We start from the raw sequence: 17736 nt of genomic DNA on the forward strand, positions 1-17736 counted from the left end.
TCACTTCCCTCCGCGTTTGAGAGGATAACCGTCAAACCATGCGCCTCTTATGCCATGGGGTGGCTTCCAGACATTAGGTTTGGGATAGTGATTTGAGTGTTCAATTCTTACTGGAGATAAAGTTTAGTGAAATCGGCTTTCAGCCAGTCCCTCTGTGTCAAAATATTGGAAAATATATTGGTCTCCCAACTTTGAACCACCCACAATTGACCACTTCCGTATTTATATTGGGGAAAAACTCTCTACCGACTACATAGTGCCTTAACCTAATATTGTGCAATGTTCATACACAATCTTTCATGCGATACCTCATTTGCATTTTATCCATGTTTACCATTACCAAACATACAAGTCATATATACAAACATGGAAAAGAGTCTGCATTGTCCTCACCTTAAAGATGGCAATCTCTGCGTCCTACCCGTCCCCGTGAATAGGCAGAACTTTAGGTAACATGGTTTCTTCATACATTGTCATAAATGCACAGTATTCTATGCAGTGAAGGGTAGGTGTTGTTCCTGTGACACCAGTCGGTCAAGGGCAAATGGGACTCCTGGCTGGTTCGCCAAATGTTCGGGGAAAACTGGAATAAAAAAAGGCAAGACTTCTTTTAGCAAGGCATAAGTAGGTTTACTTATTATGGCCTGGAGACCAATCCCTTCCGCAGAGCTGAAAAACTGATCTCGGTTTGCTGCTCTCAGGCAGCTGTTTCTATAGCTGAAAAAGTAATGAACTATGCCCAATTGTCTAAAAAAGTCAATAGTAAGTCATGAAGTCCTTTAAACTCGTAACCTTTTCTCTACGTTATCTGTGTCATAGTTCTAACAAACTTTAACAAAATATTTACCTCCCCTTCCCGAGTGTGTATTTGCTCTGTTTCCAGGACTTCTTATCTGACTCTGTATGCTTTAGACTAAAGTGACCTTTGCCCAATATTTTCGAAGCCACATCTCATACTGACAATGAAATACGTGCTTGTGTGCTGTGATTACAATCTCTTCAAAGCTTGGTAAACATATTTTCCCATTGAAGAGAAACTTGCTGAACATCATGTTTCTGCATTCTGGTGAACTTTAACCTAAATTACATCTTTGTGAAACGAAGGCATATATTGCTCATTTAACCACGTATCGCTCTCTACTAATGTCTAGGGTAGCGCGATTTCATCACATTTTATTTTCTCCTTAACACACAAGTTCTCCAGTACCTGCCCTAGGGGCATTTAGTTGTCGAGGTAGACTCCACTGAAGATATGTGTGTTTATTGTAATCTTATGCTATTATTTCATATTTGACTTTCTCTGCCTTCCCCTTCACCTCCATCTCTCATATCCTCCTTTTGATGGTGGATACATGTAAATACAACAGCAGAGGAGGGTTGGATGAATGTGACTGTGATATTCACATTTTTAAGAGGAATGAGATTATTACTAGAGTCAAACGTGAACTTTATAAACCTACTGTGTTGCTTTCAGCCATGTAGGCTGTCCTCAAGCATATGATCGGAGTGCACGTTGATAATTTGTGAAACTGACAAAAACAAAATCAATTTTAGAAACTAAAGGTTAAGATAATGTTTCCTTGCCTATATATTAAACCAGCTTCTTCTCATCCCAATCTGTCTCTTTCTTTTACCCAGGAGCGGACCTGTCTGACTATTTCAATTATGGATTCAACGAGGAGACGTGGAAGGCCTATTGTGAGAAGCAGAAGCGGTTTCAGTTAGGATTTGATTCTACTCCCCCTCTTAGCCCAGAAAATACAGTAATGGTACAATATGTGATGAAGTGTTTTCCACAAACCTGCCAAGTACTGTGACGTAATATGTAGTAATGTGTCAACTTGTCTCATTTATGGCTGCTGACAGACCTCTGCATTAACATCCATATGAGTTATACAAAGTCAACAAAACCTAGCATATGCTGTATACGAGGGGAATCTATTTTAAAAGGTGTGATAAATGTTCCAAGGAAATGAGAAGATATATTTCAAATAGGTTCTTAAAATGAAAAAGGTTTAACTTCGTATTACATTGACTCGTACAGGTGGGACTTCAACACAGTCTCTTAATGCTTTCAATTTTAAAACATTCCACGAAATCGTGTGTCCCTTCTGTTTTGTCAGACCACAATACATGCATTTACGATTTTCATGTCAATGAATAAACTAATATTTCTTTTTTTGGCAATCCGCTCTGGATGCGATCACTACACAGCATCCACTGTTTATATAATTTGTATTCTTTTTTCTCTTTTCACTTTCTAAAGTACTACCTTTCTATTGAAATAAGTACACAATCAATTCACTATTTACTTTACTTTATTTGGGCAATCAAGTCAATTAAAGGTCAGACAAGTAAAAAATAAATTACAAATCAAGCACATTAATCTCATTACAAATTGCAAAACGCACATAAGACTGGTTGCAGTTTCCTATATAAAATAAGGATATACAAATTAACAGTAACACAATGAGCATTAACAAAAACAAAACCACAGCAGGTCCATAATAGGGGCCGGGAAACTCTAAAGCGGAGTTTGTTGGTTGGTTAAATATGTCTGTCGACGCCTACAACAATGCATAGGGTAACATTGTTGTTTACAGTACTGCATTAATTTAAAAGGTGATCTACCTTTTGCAGAATAAAGTGTGAAGTCCAGTGCAAATCAGAGGATACAAGCAAACATTTCAAAAGCCAATTGATTTATCTAACTAACGACAATAAAAAGGTAAAACATTTGATCAAAATAAGCACAAATCATCATATTTGCCAATGCCCAGTCCTCTAGTGTCATTAACGAGTGAAAATATGTGCGGTTTCAAAGTGATGTTGCTTCAAACTGTCTTTGCTCAGGGCAGAGGAACAGAATTGTCTGATAAGTAAATGAGAGGTCTGCATAAACAGACACCAATGATTGCAAAACCTTTGTGCACTGAGGACGTGCAGACTCACAAGTTATCAACTTAAGACTGTCGCTGAAGGAATTGCTCGTAAAGGGAAATTGAAAAAAGATGACAACCCTTTACTAGCAGCCTGTTTGCTGTGACCACATATACTCCTTTAGTCAGTGAAAGTCATCCAAGTAGGGGTAGGCTAGGTTCCTGCTGGGGAAGTTAACAAATTTGCGTTCCTTAATGATATTTCTAATATAGCAAATAATCGTAAAGTCTTACTATCGCTCGCGGGTGCTCTCCTTTTAACAAGAAGTAAATGGCTGCATGAACCTACGGTACCCACTGGTGAATCAGGGGCCATTGAATGTATGATCTACATTCGCTGTTTAAACCAGGACGAATGCAATGAAGATGTGCTAATGTTTCCTGATGCAGATGACTTTGGCAATACTTGTTGGAGGCTAGTTGGGTCGCCCATGAAGCCAGAAGTTCTAGTGATGAAAAGCATCCCATCTGAATCTGGCAAAACCTCAGTTTGTAATAAACAATAAATGGTTCAGTGAGGTACCTTTGAATCCCTTTACGCTCATGACTGTCAATGAGTAAGTGAGTGTAGTTAATTCGCTTTAAGCTATGTCGGTCTGTCCTAAAGGAAGCTGTATGGGGCACACGTTGATTCCATAAGTCAGCAACACCTACCATTCCATTTTTAGACCCTCCGTAAGGGCATTTGACCAGCGATTATGACCCTGTAGGTTGGAGGACATTATTTAAGTCCTGATTAGATCCTTTAAGGAGCCTCTTGTTGGCAACTCGTGGTGAGTGCATATAATTCAGGAAACTAGCTTTCTGTACAACTTGTTGGTCGCTTAGTCTGAATTGCTGCCTAATCTGGGCAGGTGACCTGAAGATGTTACTCTGTACTTTGTTAAAAAAAGACACCAAATTTCCCTGAAAATGGCTTTGTACCATATGCCAGCCTTGGAATGAATTTTGTGTGGACTATCTTCAAGATGGTTTCAGACTTAGGCCATTTTGTTGTTTTTAACAAGGTTTGAGAGGCGATTTATGGCTTCAGTGACTTGAGATGCGTTAAGTGACGTCCTTTGTCATCTGGCCAGCATCCAAGGTATTTCTATTTATTGGATTGAATCAAACGGTGTTTGTCCAAGGACCAGACACCTGTTTTTGTTTTTTTCGAACCATATGATTTTAGTTTTCTCTAAATTTACCGTCATTTCGTTTGAACTGCTGTCAGTGCAGTGCATTAATCAATCCTTGTAGCCCCGATGTTGTATGAATGAGGAGGACTACATAGAGCAACGCAGTTATAGAGCATTTTGCAAGTTTAGGAGCCTGGCTAACAGCGGAGTCCAAGTCAGGCAGTAGAACGCAGATGTACAAATTAAAATGTAAAGAGGCCAGCATACACCCATATTTAACACTGTGATGGGTCTTGATTTTACTGGAAATTGTGTTATTTCCCTATTTTACTCTGGCCCAGATGAGGTAGTAAAGCAATTGAAACCATGCAGTAATGGTGATGGAATTTGCCAGGCAGTGAGTTTGGACCATAGCAGTTGGCGATTTACGTGTTCAAAAGCTTTACTGTAGTCTATGAAACATCCGTAGAGAACCTCGCCCTTGCTTATTTTTGTTGTTGCTGCAGGCATTATAATAGCCACCAGATTGTCGGTGGTGCCAGAGAAAGGTCTGAAGCCGGTTTGATTAAATTGAATTAGATTTCTAGACTTAGCCCAGGCGTCAAGATCTTCCAATAGAAGATAGGCGAAGTATTTGGTCTCTACATCCAACATCACGATGAGACTCTAGCTGTCTGGGGCTGCCACTGGACCGATCTTGTAAGTTGAATGTAAAGCAGAACCGTGCCAAGATGACTGAATGGAATACGTGACTCTGCATGTTCCGAAAAGCTTTTCCAGGGAGTTGGACCAGAACTCAACATCCTATTTATAAATTGAGGTTGGGATGGCGTTAGGGCCAGGAGCTCAAACTGCTCTACTTTTCTGAATGTGTTTGCTGATCCTTCTGGCTGTAAAGGTTAAGCCAAAGCGATGAGTAGGATTGAGGCCTCCTGTAGTGCTTGTTGCCTGGTTATTTTCACTACTGTTACAAAGTCTTAATTTTGATGGTTTTGTTAAGTCTCCATAAAAGGAACTAATGTGGATGATCCAGTCTGCGGGGAAATTATTCCTATTTGCATTCTCAGAGCTCCTGTGCAGATAATGGACTATCCGGATCTTTGTCCGATTTCTATTACGACAAGCAAAAAAGAGCTGACTTTGTATCAATTCCTCGTCATTTTGTTTAACTTTCCAAATCCGTTTTCTTAGATGCTGCGTCAGGCATTTATTTTCCCTAGTAAATATGGATTGACAACTCGGATATGAGTGATCTAGTTTTCTTGTTAAGTAGTCTTTTCTGGGCCATGAGTTTGTTTGTAAACCAGGGGTAATTGATGGTAACCCCAGATGTTCTTGATGAGGAAGCAGGCTTCAAACTGCTTCCTAAAGAATGCAAAAGCTGTTAAACAAATATTTCCCAGTCACACTTTGTATAAAAGAGTGCGCTACACTGATTGAGTATCACTGATTTGTAGTGGGCAACCTTTGTGGCTACTTCCGTGATCCATTTAACCAGTTTCCAGCAATTTGGGGCTTTGTTTAATCCAATGGACTCTGAGTGTGGGTGTGCTCTAATGGAATTCTTTATAAGCAGTCTCTGGGGCATGTGGTTGCTTTCTCAGCGTGCAATAATTGAAGAAGAAATTATAGCACTGAAGAGCGGAATTCAGATAAAAGTATAATCTGACTGCCGGTCGCACAGGAGGAGGGATGGGACAGGGGGTGGGGGAAATGTGTTCCTCTTGATTATTGTTGTTATTATTGTATTCTCGTATACATGTTTGAGTGCATGTTCAAAATGCACTGCTCTTCTAACCCAGTCGACTCGCGGGTAGTGAGGGCGAAGGAAAAAGGGATGTCATGTCACTATTTTATTGTAACAACACAATTATTGTAATGTAGATGTATGTGCATGACACCTGTTACAGATATCCTTAGTGCAGTGCTTAATACAAAATAAGTTTAAAAAAAAGTATAATCTGAAACAGACAATCTTTTTGCCATAAAGACTAAACGGTTGATCATCCGAAAAGCGACCATTCAAGGCTCGCAGACATGCCTTCCAGATCAGCCAAGATGATGGTGCATATGGATTCTGGTCTTTGGGGCCTGGAGCTTTTTGAAGGGCTCAGCCATTGCGAGCCTGCTACTTTTTTCAGTGTTACAGAAAGGGTTTTGTAATAGGTTTAAATTGAAATATTCCATCAGGAGAAAAGGTGCTTTAGGGTGTTTGAGCTTAATATCTGAAACAAGTTGTGCCAAGTGTTTTGCCTTTTGGCGTTTCCCTGGTGTTGCTGGTTGTATGTACACATTTAGCAGAAATAGCTGCCCTATCAACAAGTTGTATTTCTTGTTTTTGATCTCATTGCAAAGAAAATCGTCATGTTTGGTCGAATGCACTGTACCTGCAAAATCCAAATCGGTGGATAGATAGATGAAGAGTCTCCCTTTTGCATGGCCTTTAGAGTGAGATCTGGTGGCTGGAGAAAAGAACTCATAATATCCTTCAGAGGAGTTTCGTAGTCTCGCCAGGATTCTTGGAGGCATATAATGTCATGGGAATGTAGAAAAGACATAGCATCTTTATCCACGCTGAACTTACCTAAACCTGCCACATCCCAGGAAGCAATTACAAGTTTTGTATTGATGTTTGAGCTTGATATGAAATAGTTATTCAAAGCAAGTCAATTTAGTTTAGGAGTAGCCATGGTTTTGAACCCCCCGCCCCGCTTGCACCATTTCACAGCCAAGTTGTGACAAGAGGGTTAAAAACTTATCTTTGAATAGATCATTGGATTGAAGGGGGCCTATTACATTTTTTTAAGAGAGAGTCCGGGTCCTGTAAATATTACCTAAGCTTGCAGGACCTGTCTGAAATCGGAGTTGGGCTCCATCTTTTAAAAAAAATCTCTGGATAGCAAACTTATGGTGGATAAGTGATTTATATTCCCCAGTCTTCTAGGATTCTCTGATTTGCACATGTGGAGTTTGGTGCAGGCTGAAATGTCCACCTAACTGTGGTTGCCTCTTTATGAGGAAATATTTTTGAGATTGTGTATTGTATGGTGTCGATGTTACTAGCATTTTGATGGCAAAGATTAGGGTGGGAAGCAACAAGTTTAGTGATGTTACCATCATTCAATATGCCTCTGCTGCCCTTAGATGTGTATTCCAAATGCCAGATTGTTACCAAGGCTGATGCGTCTTGAATTGTATTACTATTTAATAAGTCAGTGACCGGTTTGCTGAAGAGCCTGGTGTTCCAAGCGTTGGTTTATGGACGTTTTCTGAACTCAGCTGGTGCACTGTTATGACTTCAGGTGCCATTAGATTCAAATGTTGAGGTAGTGTAATTTCACATCTTGGTAGATGTCTTTATGCTGATGGTAATCTTGGTGCATGGAAATTTACTTCTGTTACTGTACCTAAAGACATGGGTTCTTCCTGGGGATACATGCCCGTTATGACTGGCTGGGAATTGAGTTCTTTGTGTTTTGCAGGACCTGCGGTTAAACAGGCTGGGTCTCTAATTAAACTCTGCGGGACTATAGAAGAAGCGCTTGGACATTGTGGTGATTTGCTGGATTCTTTGGATAGCTGTTCTATGCTAAGTACAGTGTTCATTACAGCTGGAGAGGCTTTTGAAAAAATCCTAAATAATTTTTCTATCGTACTGCCCTGTCTTGCAGCTCTTAAGATCTTGTAATGTTTTTTATTTTGCTTTATTAGTCGCTTCCTTTTGTGTCTCAACAGTTGATTGAGAGGGAGGCAATTGGTTAATACTGGATAATTTTCAGGATTTTGATAAGTTTACTGCAGTAATGGTGCTGTAGGACTGCACTGCACGCTTTTACTATTGTTTCGGTGCTATTTGTGAGACAAAAAATGTGCGGAGAATTGTGGATTTCCGCTTGACAATCATAACATTATTTAATATGGGCTCCTTTTTTGACAAAGCAGAATGAGTAGGCAATAGTTACGCCAAATCGGCGATGCTCTGGGGCACTGAAGAAGGCGTGGTCACTTGCAAATATTTGTCAAGATGTTGCACCGCATTGAACTTTTTTAACCTCCTGTACTAGCTTTCCTACTATGGACGGCAGGGAAATTAACTTGTCGATAGGTATGGCACAGAAGTCAAGTGTATTAGATGCTGGGGATGCAGATGGTTTATGGGCATATACCAGTAGTTCACTGATGATGGAATTCAACTTTTCAAAATGAGAATCGATGTCCGACGTATATTGAGCTAAAGTCTCCATTAAAGAGATTTGTCTATCAAATGTATTGGACCGGAATTCCATGTCTTTAGCTGTGGTATTTAAAGTATTAATTAGTTGCCAAGTCCTAATGTCCAATGGGGGCAAGCAACAGTTGAAAATGAGTTGAAATAAATATATTCCTTAATATGTGTAGGACTGATTCTTTACCCGGCCGCTGTGTTATATCGTGGGCATATCTTTTAATACAGCCAAAGGGTTGCCTAAATTATTTTCTCTTGCACTCCATACAGCCTCCTGTACAAGGGAGTACTATTAGGATCTAGTTTCATTTGAAGTTCATTCTTCGGTGGCGATCTATGGACATCACCACCTTTGACCAAGATGTAGTTTCCCAACAGTGTGTGTTCCATTAAATTCAACACTACTGTGAAATAATCCTCAAAGTCCATTTTCCTCGATACCATTCTGAACTGATGCCATTTTCATCTAAAATAATTTTGATAATTCTTATCAGAAACTGTAGCAACTTTATACTTTAAGTCCAGTACCATATTTAGTTTGGAAACCAGTCCCAAAATACCTCTGCTGTCTTTCTCTCCCATCATTATCTGTATTTAACACTTCATTCTTTGTTTGTTGGTCTAAATTATCGATCATGTCAATGTCCCCTTTAGCCTTCTCACAAGACTCATGGTTTCCCCTAAAAAATCATAATACATATGCATACATATATACAGGGCCTTTCGGTCAGTCCTCTTCATATGTGGGTTCTTTAGAAACATTAATATTTACCTTCCCCACAACAGCCTGGAATGGATAATGGCTCAGCCCACTTCATCTGACTGCCTCACCCTGCGAATGATGGCATTTTGTCTGATCACATGTGCTCAGTCTACTGACAAAGAGAACACTTCAGTGCAAGGGCTGGTGATCCTGCCCTGAGGGGTCACTTCTTTATTTCTATATTTTTCCCAAGTATTGTGTATATTACCTATGTTATAAAAAGGCTTGCAAAGGCCACACCTATTGGCTTTGCCAGTGCTTGTTCATAGTTCCTATAACACATACAAACTTTGGTGCCACCTTTAACCATGGGAATCCTTGAAACTGGTCAGATGTGAAACTCTGAAATATCTATAGAATAGCTTTCTAGCAGATTTCCTCTCACCTTCTCCGAGTTAATAAATGACCTGCTCCCAATGCACTATCTTGGAGGCGAGCCCACAATCCGTGAGCGCACGAAAGAAGCTCGAGGACAGTGAAAATACAGTTCTGCTTGCAGGGTTGATACCACTCAATGATAAATCTGCATCTTATCAGCCATTAACTGGCTGATAAGATGCAGATTGTAATAAGAAATTCAATAGGGCTCTGAAACTGGACCTGGAACTACACTGGCATAGACAACAGAGCACACAGTCCTAAACATAAGTAACCTACCCCCTCATCCCTTGAATATTCCAATTAGGAGATGTCTATATTGTATATCATTCCATAGCTCTTGGTACTGGTCTCAGAAATAATTGATGGAAAGGTGTCTCACATCGGGCCTTGTCGTCCCAATATAATCAACATGTAAAATCTGTCTGTACAAGGACTGGAAGCAGGTCATACGAAGTGCTGTCAGTAGGCCCCACACTCACTCAAAATGCAGGTGGTAATTGTGCTGCCTTTCCAAGTTCTGTCTCGCCCCTTTCGTCCCATCCTCCCCTAAATAAGTGCACTGGTAATCAGCTGGGACACTTGTTGGATGACTCCAAGCACTTGTATACAAAGTGGTGTATGCATCGTGATGCAAATACATCCCCTGATGGAGGCACAACGTTGGAGTTCAAAACAATGATTCAATGAAGGTTTGTATCCACTTGAAAGTGTTTAATCACATTAGATAAAGTTCAATCCATCGATATTTTTTGTCATATCAAGAATGTCAACATTGCAGAAATAAAGTAGCGGTGATGCGGGGGGAACGCCTCCGATGCATTTCGGGCGGGTGGCCCTTTGTCAAGGAGCGCTAGAGAGAAGACAAACTGCCGTGAGGATGGGAGAGTGAAACGGGGTGTGGGTATTGAAAGTTAAAGTGCCGATCAATGGTGAGGGCCAAAATGAGATTTAGGGTAGTGAAGGAAGTGATGGGTACCGGGGTAGCGTCAGCGCGTGACGAGGGTAGCTGGCGGTGAGGGAATGGGGTCGCGAAATCATCAGCACAAGCGGTGCCGTGCCTTACATAGAAACCCAAAGAAGATGCACAACGCATAGTCCTTGTTTCCAAATTCTCCACCTCAAGCGCCATGTATAAGAAAATCATCCTTAAACATTGGCCTATTCTTCAAATGGACCCAGACTTTCGGGACATTTTTCAACAACCACCACTGTTTGCTTACTCCAGGAGTAAGAACATCCAAGAAATTCTTTCTACACCCTCCACTCATCCCATCCAATACAAAGGCACCCAACCATGTCTCAATTGCAGTCACTGCCATAACATCATCAAGGGTAACATCATCAGACACCCAATAAAAGGTTATCCCATCAAACTTTCAGTTAATGCCTCCTGTGATACTTCCAATCTCATTTATGCTTTGAAATGTCCCTGCGGCAAATTATACGTCGGCAAGACTGAACGCAAGATGAAAACACGTTTGAACGAACATAAGTCAAACATACGGTTGAAACATGACAAATCTAACGTAGCCATACATTTTGCCGAAGCAAGACACACCATTGCCCAACTTCAATTTATCATCCTCGAGACAGCTTCCAAAAAAGAAGGTATCAACATGAACAAATTCTTTCTTCAAAGAGAACTGAAATGGATTTATCGTCTTCAGACTCTTAAACCTCATGGTCTCAATGATCGTATTGAATTTAGTTGTTATCTCTAATTCTTGTTGTCTTTAATTCTTGTTTTTATGCATTGTTCCCATTTGCTTCCATAACATTGTACACCCTTCCAACATGGCCGCCATAGTTCCCCCCCTAACCCGTCATCGATTTCCACACCCTCCCCCCTTGTCCATCCTTGATTTCCACTCTTTCCATTCTCATTTAACGATCCCATGCAGCCACGCAACTTAGGCGTCCAGCTTTCCCGAAGTAGTGAGCCTCACTACATGCGCTAAGAAGTAAGTCCACACCGGCACCGCTTGTGCTGATGATTTCGCGACCCCATTCCCTCACCGCCAGCTACCCTCGTCACGCGCTGACGCTACCCCGGTACCCATCACTTCCTTCACTACCCTAAATCTCATTTTGGCCCTCACCATTGATCGGCACTTTAACTTTCAATACCCACACCCCGTTTCACTCTCCCATCCTCACGGCAGTTTGTCTTCTCTCTAGCGCTCCTTGACAAAGGGCCACCCGCCCGAAATGCATCGGAGGCGTTCCCCCCGCATCACCGCTACTTTATTTCTGCAATGTTGACATTCTTGATATGACAAAAAATATCGATGGATTGAACTTTATCTAATGTGATTAAACACTTTCAAGTGGATACAAACCTTCATTGAATCATTGTTTTGAACTCCAACGTTGTGCCTCCATCAGGGGATGTATTTGCATCAGGATGCATACACCACTTTGTATATAATTATCGCGGTCTGACGGAACCACGACCCTCGAGAGCACACGAATCTTCATACCTTCCTACAACGTACTTTTACAAACCGCTGTGCCCCTCCTCACCCTACTTCCAAGCACTTGTACACATAAAAGGACAAGTAGCCACACTATGGTTGCTAAATAACAAAAAAGATGGCGTGTAAACATTTGAATTCCCCTCTCCCACTTCATTGACATTGTAAATGTTTAGAGCTATGAATGGTTCAAATAGAAATGCAGTCCATCTTCCTCAAGATATCACCACCATTAGAGGCCCATAGTACTTTTATAGTGTGATGAACAAGTACAAATGCCCACCCTCTCGTATGATTCTTTACATTTACTCCTTTACTGTGGAATAGAGTTTGTGATGGCTCTCTAAAGTAGTAACTAGGCTACTACATACATGCCTATTGAAGATGCAGCTATTCTTTGTCTTTGTACTTGGTGGAGTGCATCACCATTTCTTTTAGCACTGCCTATTGTTTGTGAACAAGTCTGATGTATTTTGTAAACCTAATGTAAGGGTTATTTTGATTTACTAGAGCAGAATGAAAATGGAAGAGGTGGCTCTTTATAATTTGTATATATTCCATAGGATCACCAAGGAAGAACAGGAAATGCAGATAATGAATTCGAGAATGATAACCAGTCTGAATTTGATTCCGAATTTGCTTGTCTTGCTGCTGGCCGGTCTAAGGCTGGGCCTCCCCCAAACAGGTGAGAACATTTAAGCGGCTGTCCAAACTAATGCAAATACAGTGAAATGCAGGGGGTCATGTTTTGCACTAACTGTGTTAGCAATGAGAATCTGCAGCCACTATCTCGTTCAATTCTTTAATAACGATAGTAGCTCCCGGGACACATCCTCGTTTTCAATCTTCTTGCATCACCTGGAACATATTTTAGTTTGAGCGTGCTACAGTCTTCCTCTATGCAAGAGAACTATCCATGTGGTATTGGCATCCGCATGGGCACAACTGTCTATATGCCTGCTTTCTGCCACCCCCAGCAATTGTTCTTTTACTGTATTGACAATAGTTGTGTTTTTTGAGACTTCCCCGATGGCACTGTTTTTGGAACCACATTTGTGCCTGTATTCTTGACATCTTAAACCATTTGCAGATGGGTTCGTTGTAAAAGGTGTGGTGTTGGAACATACGTTAATGTTAATTGGTGCAGTTTTATAAGCAAATAGTCCATGATTATGTTTGAATGAGAAAGTGTGTAAAAAGTGGGAATGAATGAGATTTATTGTGAGTGCTTTTGTGTTTCTTTAAAAAAAAAATCTTTATTAAACAAGGTCATCATACAATATACAGACAGAGTTCAATATGAACAGCATCTTACATTATAGCATATATCTTCTCATAGGATTGGTCAAACATGGAGTGCATATGAGGGCATATGAGTCTTGCTCATCCATCATAATTCCCCAAATTGTGTGGGTCTGAGACTGCCCTTGTACATCTATTTCGCTATATAGTGTTGCGTCTACTGTCCTTGGGTACATCATGACTCCAGTGTTGTTCCTCCAGGACCATATTTTCTCCTACTTTCTAGGGCACCCTCTTGCTTTATAAATCACTTCCTCAGCCCTCTGGCACCAATCGATATCTGCTTCCCACTCCGCCACCGACTGGGGATGGGAGTCTCCCCCCCGCCCCCCCCCCCCTCCACTTCCATGCTGTATTTCTTTTTGCCACACCTTTTGCCAGAGCCAGCAGATCTTAGTATGACGTGGACACTCTCGCTCCCTGGATCAGCAAAATCAACGCTTTGCATTCATGGGTATCCTCACCCCCAGTGCCCCAGTTATTACAGCAGTCGCATCCCACCAGTACCTGTGGATCACGGGGCATTCCCAAAGGGTATGATAAAAAGACCCCTCCTGTCTACATCCTCTTGCACATTGGTGTCTCTCTACCACCCCAGTCTGTGCAGCATGGCTCTTGGATATTACAAACGATGTAGGATGTGTTGTTTCTAAGCACTCGTATTTCTGTGTTGTGGAAAATGTGCAGTTTGTTTTGCCCCAGGTGTCGCAAAGCATTCCTGTAGATAGATGAGCATTGGATGTGGAGTCTGTATTTGCTTCAGAGTCATGAATAAGAGAGCAAGCCTAGTAGTACATTCTGACCAAAACAATTTAGTTCCAAAGGCTGTAGCCTTGATCACTGCCAGTGCCTCTGTTTCACCTTTAAAATCGTGACAGGCAACTTAGGCCATATGTCTTCATGGGGGAGTTGGCTGTACAGTCCGTCAATCCAAGCCACAAACATTTCTGAATAAGAAGCAGGCTTCTCTAGTGCTAACAGCAGACACATCTATTGTGATTCCTAATGTGAACATCTCCAGAGGGTTGCACAGACTTCATCAAATGCACCATCTGATTAAATGAGTCAAACGGAAAACATAAAATGAAGGACAGGCCTGCAGGCATATAGGGATGTTGCTCTTTTGTTGCAATCAAGTTTCCAACCTCCAAAGATGGGGGAAGCTGTTGGCACAGAAAGTAGTACCATTGCATCATTTTATTGCTGTGATCACCCATGATGGCAGTAAAGACATCTACCTAACCAGAAGCAGGAGACAAAATACATTTGAATTTCAGAAATACTCTGTTGCTTCAAAACTCCAGAGGACACTATCCTGGAAAAAACTCTGAAAGATGGTAGATGAAGGATTACTATGACAAGAGATGTCATAATGTAGATTAACTTCAAACATTTTGGAGGAAAGTATAACCAGAGTTTTAAAGGCGATGATGCACAAACAAGGTAAGAGGTACTATAAAATCTTTTTTTAGGTGGACTTTATTAAATAACAATTAAAACAAGTAATATCAGAGGTGCAAGAAGTGGAACCTGACTTACTGATTATACCACTCCGATATCTTATGAAATATAGAGTGTGGTTAACTACAGTTTAGAATTCATAGACGAGATGAAAGAAACACTATCAGCTTTTGGGAAATTGGAAAATCAAATGATCTTTATTTGTGTGCTTGAAAGAGCATCCGAATCCATTTACATTGTCTGCAGAACAAAAGGGAAGATGTAATGATGGACATTCTTCACCAGCAGCACTCGCCTCAACATTTTCTTTAAATCTAGCATGTCTTCTCATTGTTCATTTAAAGATTGATAAGTGATACAAGTCCGGCACTCAGACCCCATTTATATCTTGGTAGTCCAGAAGCAAACTTGCCATGTCCTTTATTCCAAGAGCTATAATTGCCCTGCCACCTGACAAGGACTAGTAAAATGCTAGAGGGAGTATGTTGCAAGATGCGATAAGCTCATGATGTAACAAGAGAGGCAAATGCTATACCTCACTAGACCAGGCAAGAGGTCAAAGCTAGCAGAATTTTAACTAGATGGGTACTTCAGTATCACTTGCATCTACAGGTCTTCAGGTTAGAACAGAAGTATAAACAAGGTTGAAATGTGCCATTTCTCATTTCTTTTGGGTAAGTATGTTCATCGGACTGTTCAAGATGGAAAACGAAACTATTTATCTTTGTGACTGCTTTAAGAAAAGTCAACTTGAAAGAGTACCAAATCAGCTTTTTCTGTATTGTCAACAAACATTTTCAGTTTTTTTCTGGATCCTATTTTTGCTGACTTTAGGACTCTATGCAATTTACCACTGCTCAACAGTAGTAAAGTGCCTGTTCTCCTCTCCTAAAATATATGCTATACATTGAAAAACTCTACTAGACCTATTTAAATTCCATGTATGCCCATTTTTGATGATGCCTAAAGTGCAACTATTGCATGGAAAGTGAATTGACACATGTGGGCTGCAGTGTATATTTACATCACATACATACTTGATAAAAACATTTTTCTATCAGGAACACCTCTTTGCTCTGGCTATGCTGCAATTTACATGTAAATCAGTGACACTTGACAAAGGAAAATGCCTTTTCCATGTAGGAAAAGCTTGTTATATATATTCATATGTTACCCCCTAACATGTGGTTAGTGCGCCCTCACAGTGAAATAAAATTCATGAACTATTTCACTTTGTAGGCCTATCAAGAATTTTACCTAATCTGTGCATATGGGATTAAATCTTTATTCTCCACTTGTGCTTTTGAAAGGACTAGCAAATTCGTCTAATTTTATGTTCCGTTTTTTAAATCTCACTTAATTGTGAAATAAGATTTTTGATAAATTAAGCAGAAACATAACTTTGTAAAAATGTACTTTAGTATACCTTAACTAGAACTGGCGTAAAACTAGTTCAGCCACTCATCTCACATCTACAGCTGGAATACACGCCCTTGGCTTGGAGAGTTAACACCCTGGTATAGAATACAAAGACCTGCTTCTGAGCCCAGAAAAGTTAAACTGGTGTTAACTCCTGATCACTCACCATGGAATAGCTCTCTGGGAGTTGACAGGGATATCTTTACCACTGTCTTTTCTGGAGATGCCAGGGAGATAGTAATAACCAGAGAATGTATGCAATCTGTGGCTGCAGTGTTTACCATGTAGTTATGAATTTACTCAATTTGCCACATATTTTTCTGCAAAATATTCATATTTCACAAAACATGGTTCTGGCTAAAATAGATGAAAATAATGTTGCCAGAGAATGTGCAGCATAATTAAGAAAATCTTCTCACATAATTTGGTCTTTCACCAGAAAATATTAAAGCTCCTTAGAGTGATTTGGGGGAAGCCATACAATATTTCCCATATGTCATGGTTACTGTGAAATATGGTTGTTTATACCACTGCATTTTGTACATAAAAGCACTCAATCATGTAAAATGCACATATATAGATGACTCCACAATTGTGCAATAAGGGTTAGCACTTGAGAGACGTGCAGGTTTTTTATAATATTTAAGTGCAGGTGCAACTAACCTCGCCAACACATTTTGACCAATTGCAGTTTTGGTCACAGCTGATATAGTCTGTTTTCAGACTGTTTTAATAGCCATACTTCCTTCTTATGGTCTTGGTGTTATGGGTATTGTAGGATCAACAATCCATTTACGTAAAATGGAATTGTGATTACATATGTTGACCACAGCAAAAACAAGAAATTCTGATGTACGGTCAAGATGAATTATAGCAGAATAGAGAAACAACACCCGCTGATGGTTATAAATGAGAGACGTACAAATGTATTGGTAAAATCAGACCACTGCGGGCCTAATTTAAGCTCTGACAGACTATATCAGCTGTGAACAAGAACATGACCAGTTGAAAGGTGTTGGCAATGTTCTTTTACACGTGCACTTTAATTTTATAAAGACATTGCACCGCTCTCGAGTGCAACCCCTTATTCAGTTGTTTGGCTAAATAATGCAAGTAATTACAAGTTTGGGGAAAACTTGTACATTTATCACTATAAAATGCATTGAGACATAGTAGATAACATGCTTATGCAAATTTTAAACATACTATGGAATGGGTGTAGAAGACTTGTTACAGCACAATATAGGGCGAAGAAAGCAGTATGCACAAGACATGTTGTTGTGCGCACTCTCTACATCTAGCCTGCTGTTTTACTAAGGTGACTGATTGCTGATTGGTAAGTATTGTTATTAGAGTAGTTTTCATTTACAAAGTGGAATCTGCTTCCTTTTGCCTTTAATTGTTTGTTACGTCTGACATTTACCATCTGTATACCCAAATCGGTCTGTTTGCTTTGCACCAGGAAGCTAGCTGGAACCATTGACGTGATTGGAGGGCAGTCTGGCAACATCAGGCGGGTAGAAGGAAGACGCAGAGACAATCATCCTTCTGGGGAAAATGCAATTCAGGTATACCATATCGTTGTGAGTACGGTAACAGTGTCAACAAGAATGATGAACGTAATATCATTGTCACCTGTTTGAGGTCAGGAGGC

General features: G+C 40.4%; 1 protein-coding gene across 3 annotated transcripts in view; it reads left to right on the forward strand.

The window, feature by feature from the left end:
• LOC147718469 (uncharacterized) overlaps window positions 1–17736 on the forward strand; it is a 264056-nt gene that overhangs the window by 148433 nt on the left and 97887 nt on the right. For 2 of the 3 annotated variants that reach the window (XM_086918391.1, XM_086918389.1), the window contains exons 7-9: window positions 1639–1769; window positions 12464–12585; window positions 17545–17650. In XM_086918391.1, coding sequence (XP_086774517.1) covers window positions 1639–1769; window positions 12464–12585; window positions 17545–17650 — 359 coding nt within the window. The remainder of the gene's footprint in view (window positions 1–1638; window positions 1770–12463; window positions 12586–17544; window positions 17651–17736) is intronic. The other variant, XM_086918390.1, reaches the window with a different exon arrangement.

The sequence above is a fragment of the Lissotriton vulgaris genome, chromosome 4_1 (assembly GCF_964263255.1).
Source record: "Lissotriton vulgaris chromosome 4_1, aLisVul1.2, whole genome shotgun sequence".
NCBI lineage: Eukaryota > Metazoa > Chordata > Amphibia > Caudata > Salamandridae > Lissotriton > Lissotriton vulgaris.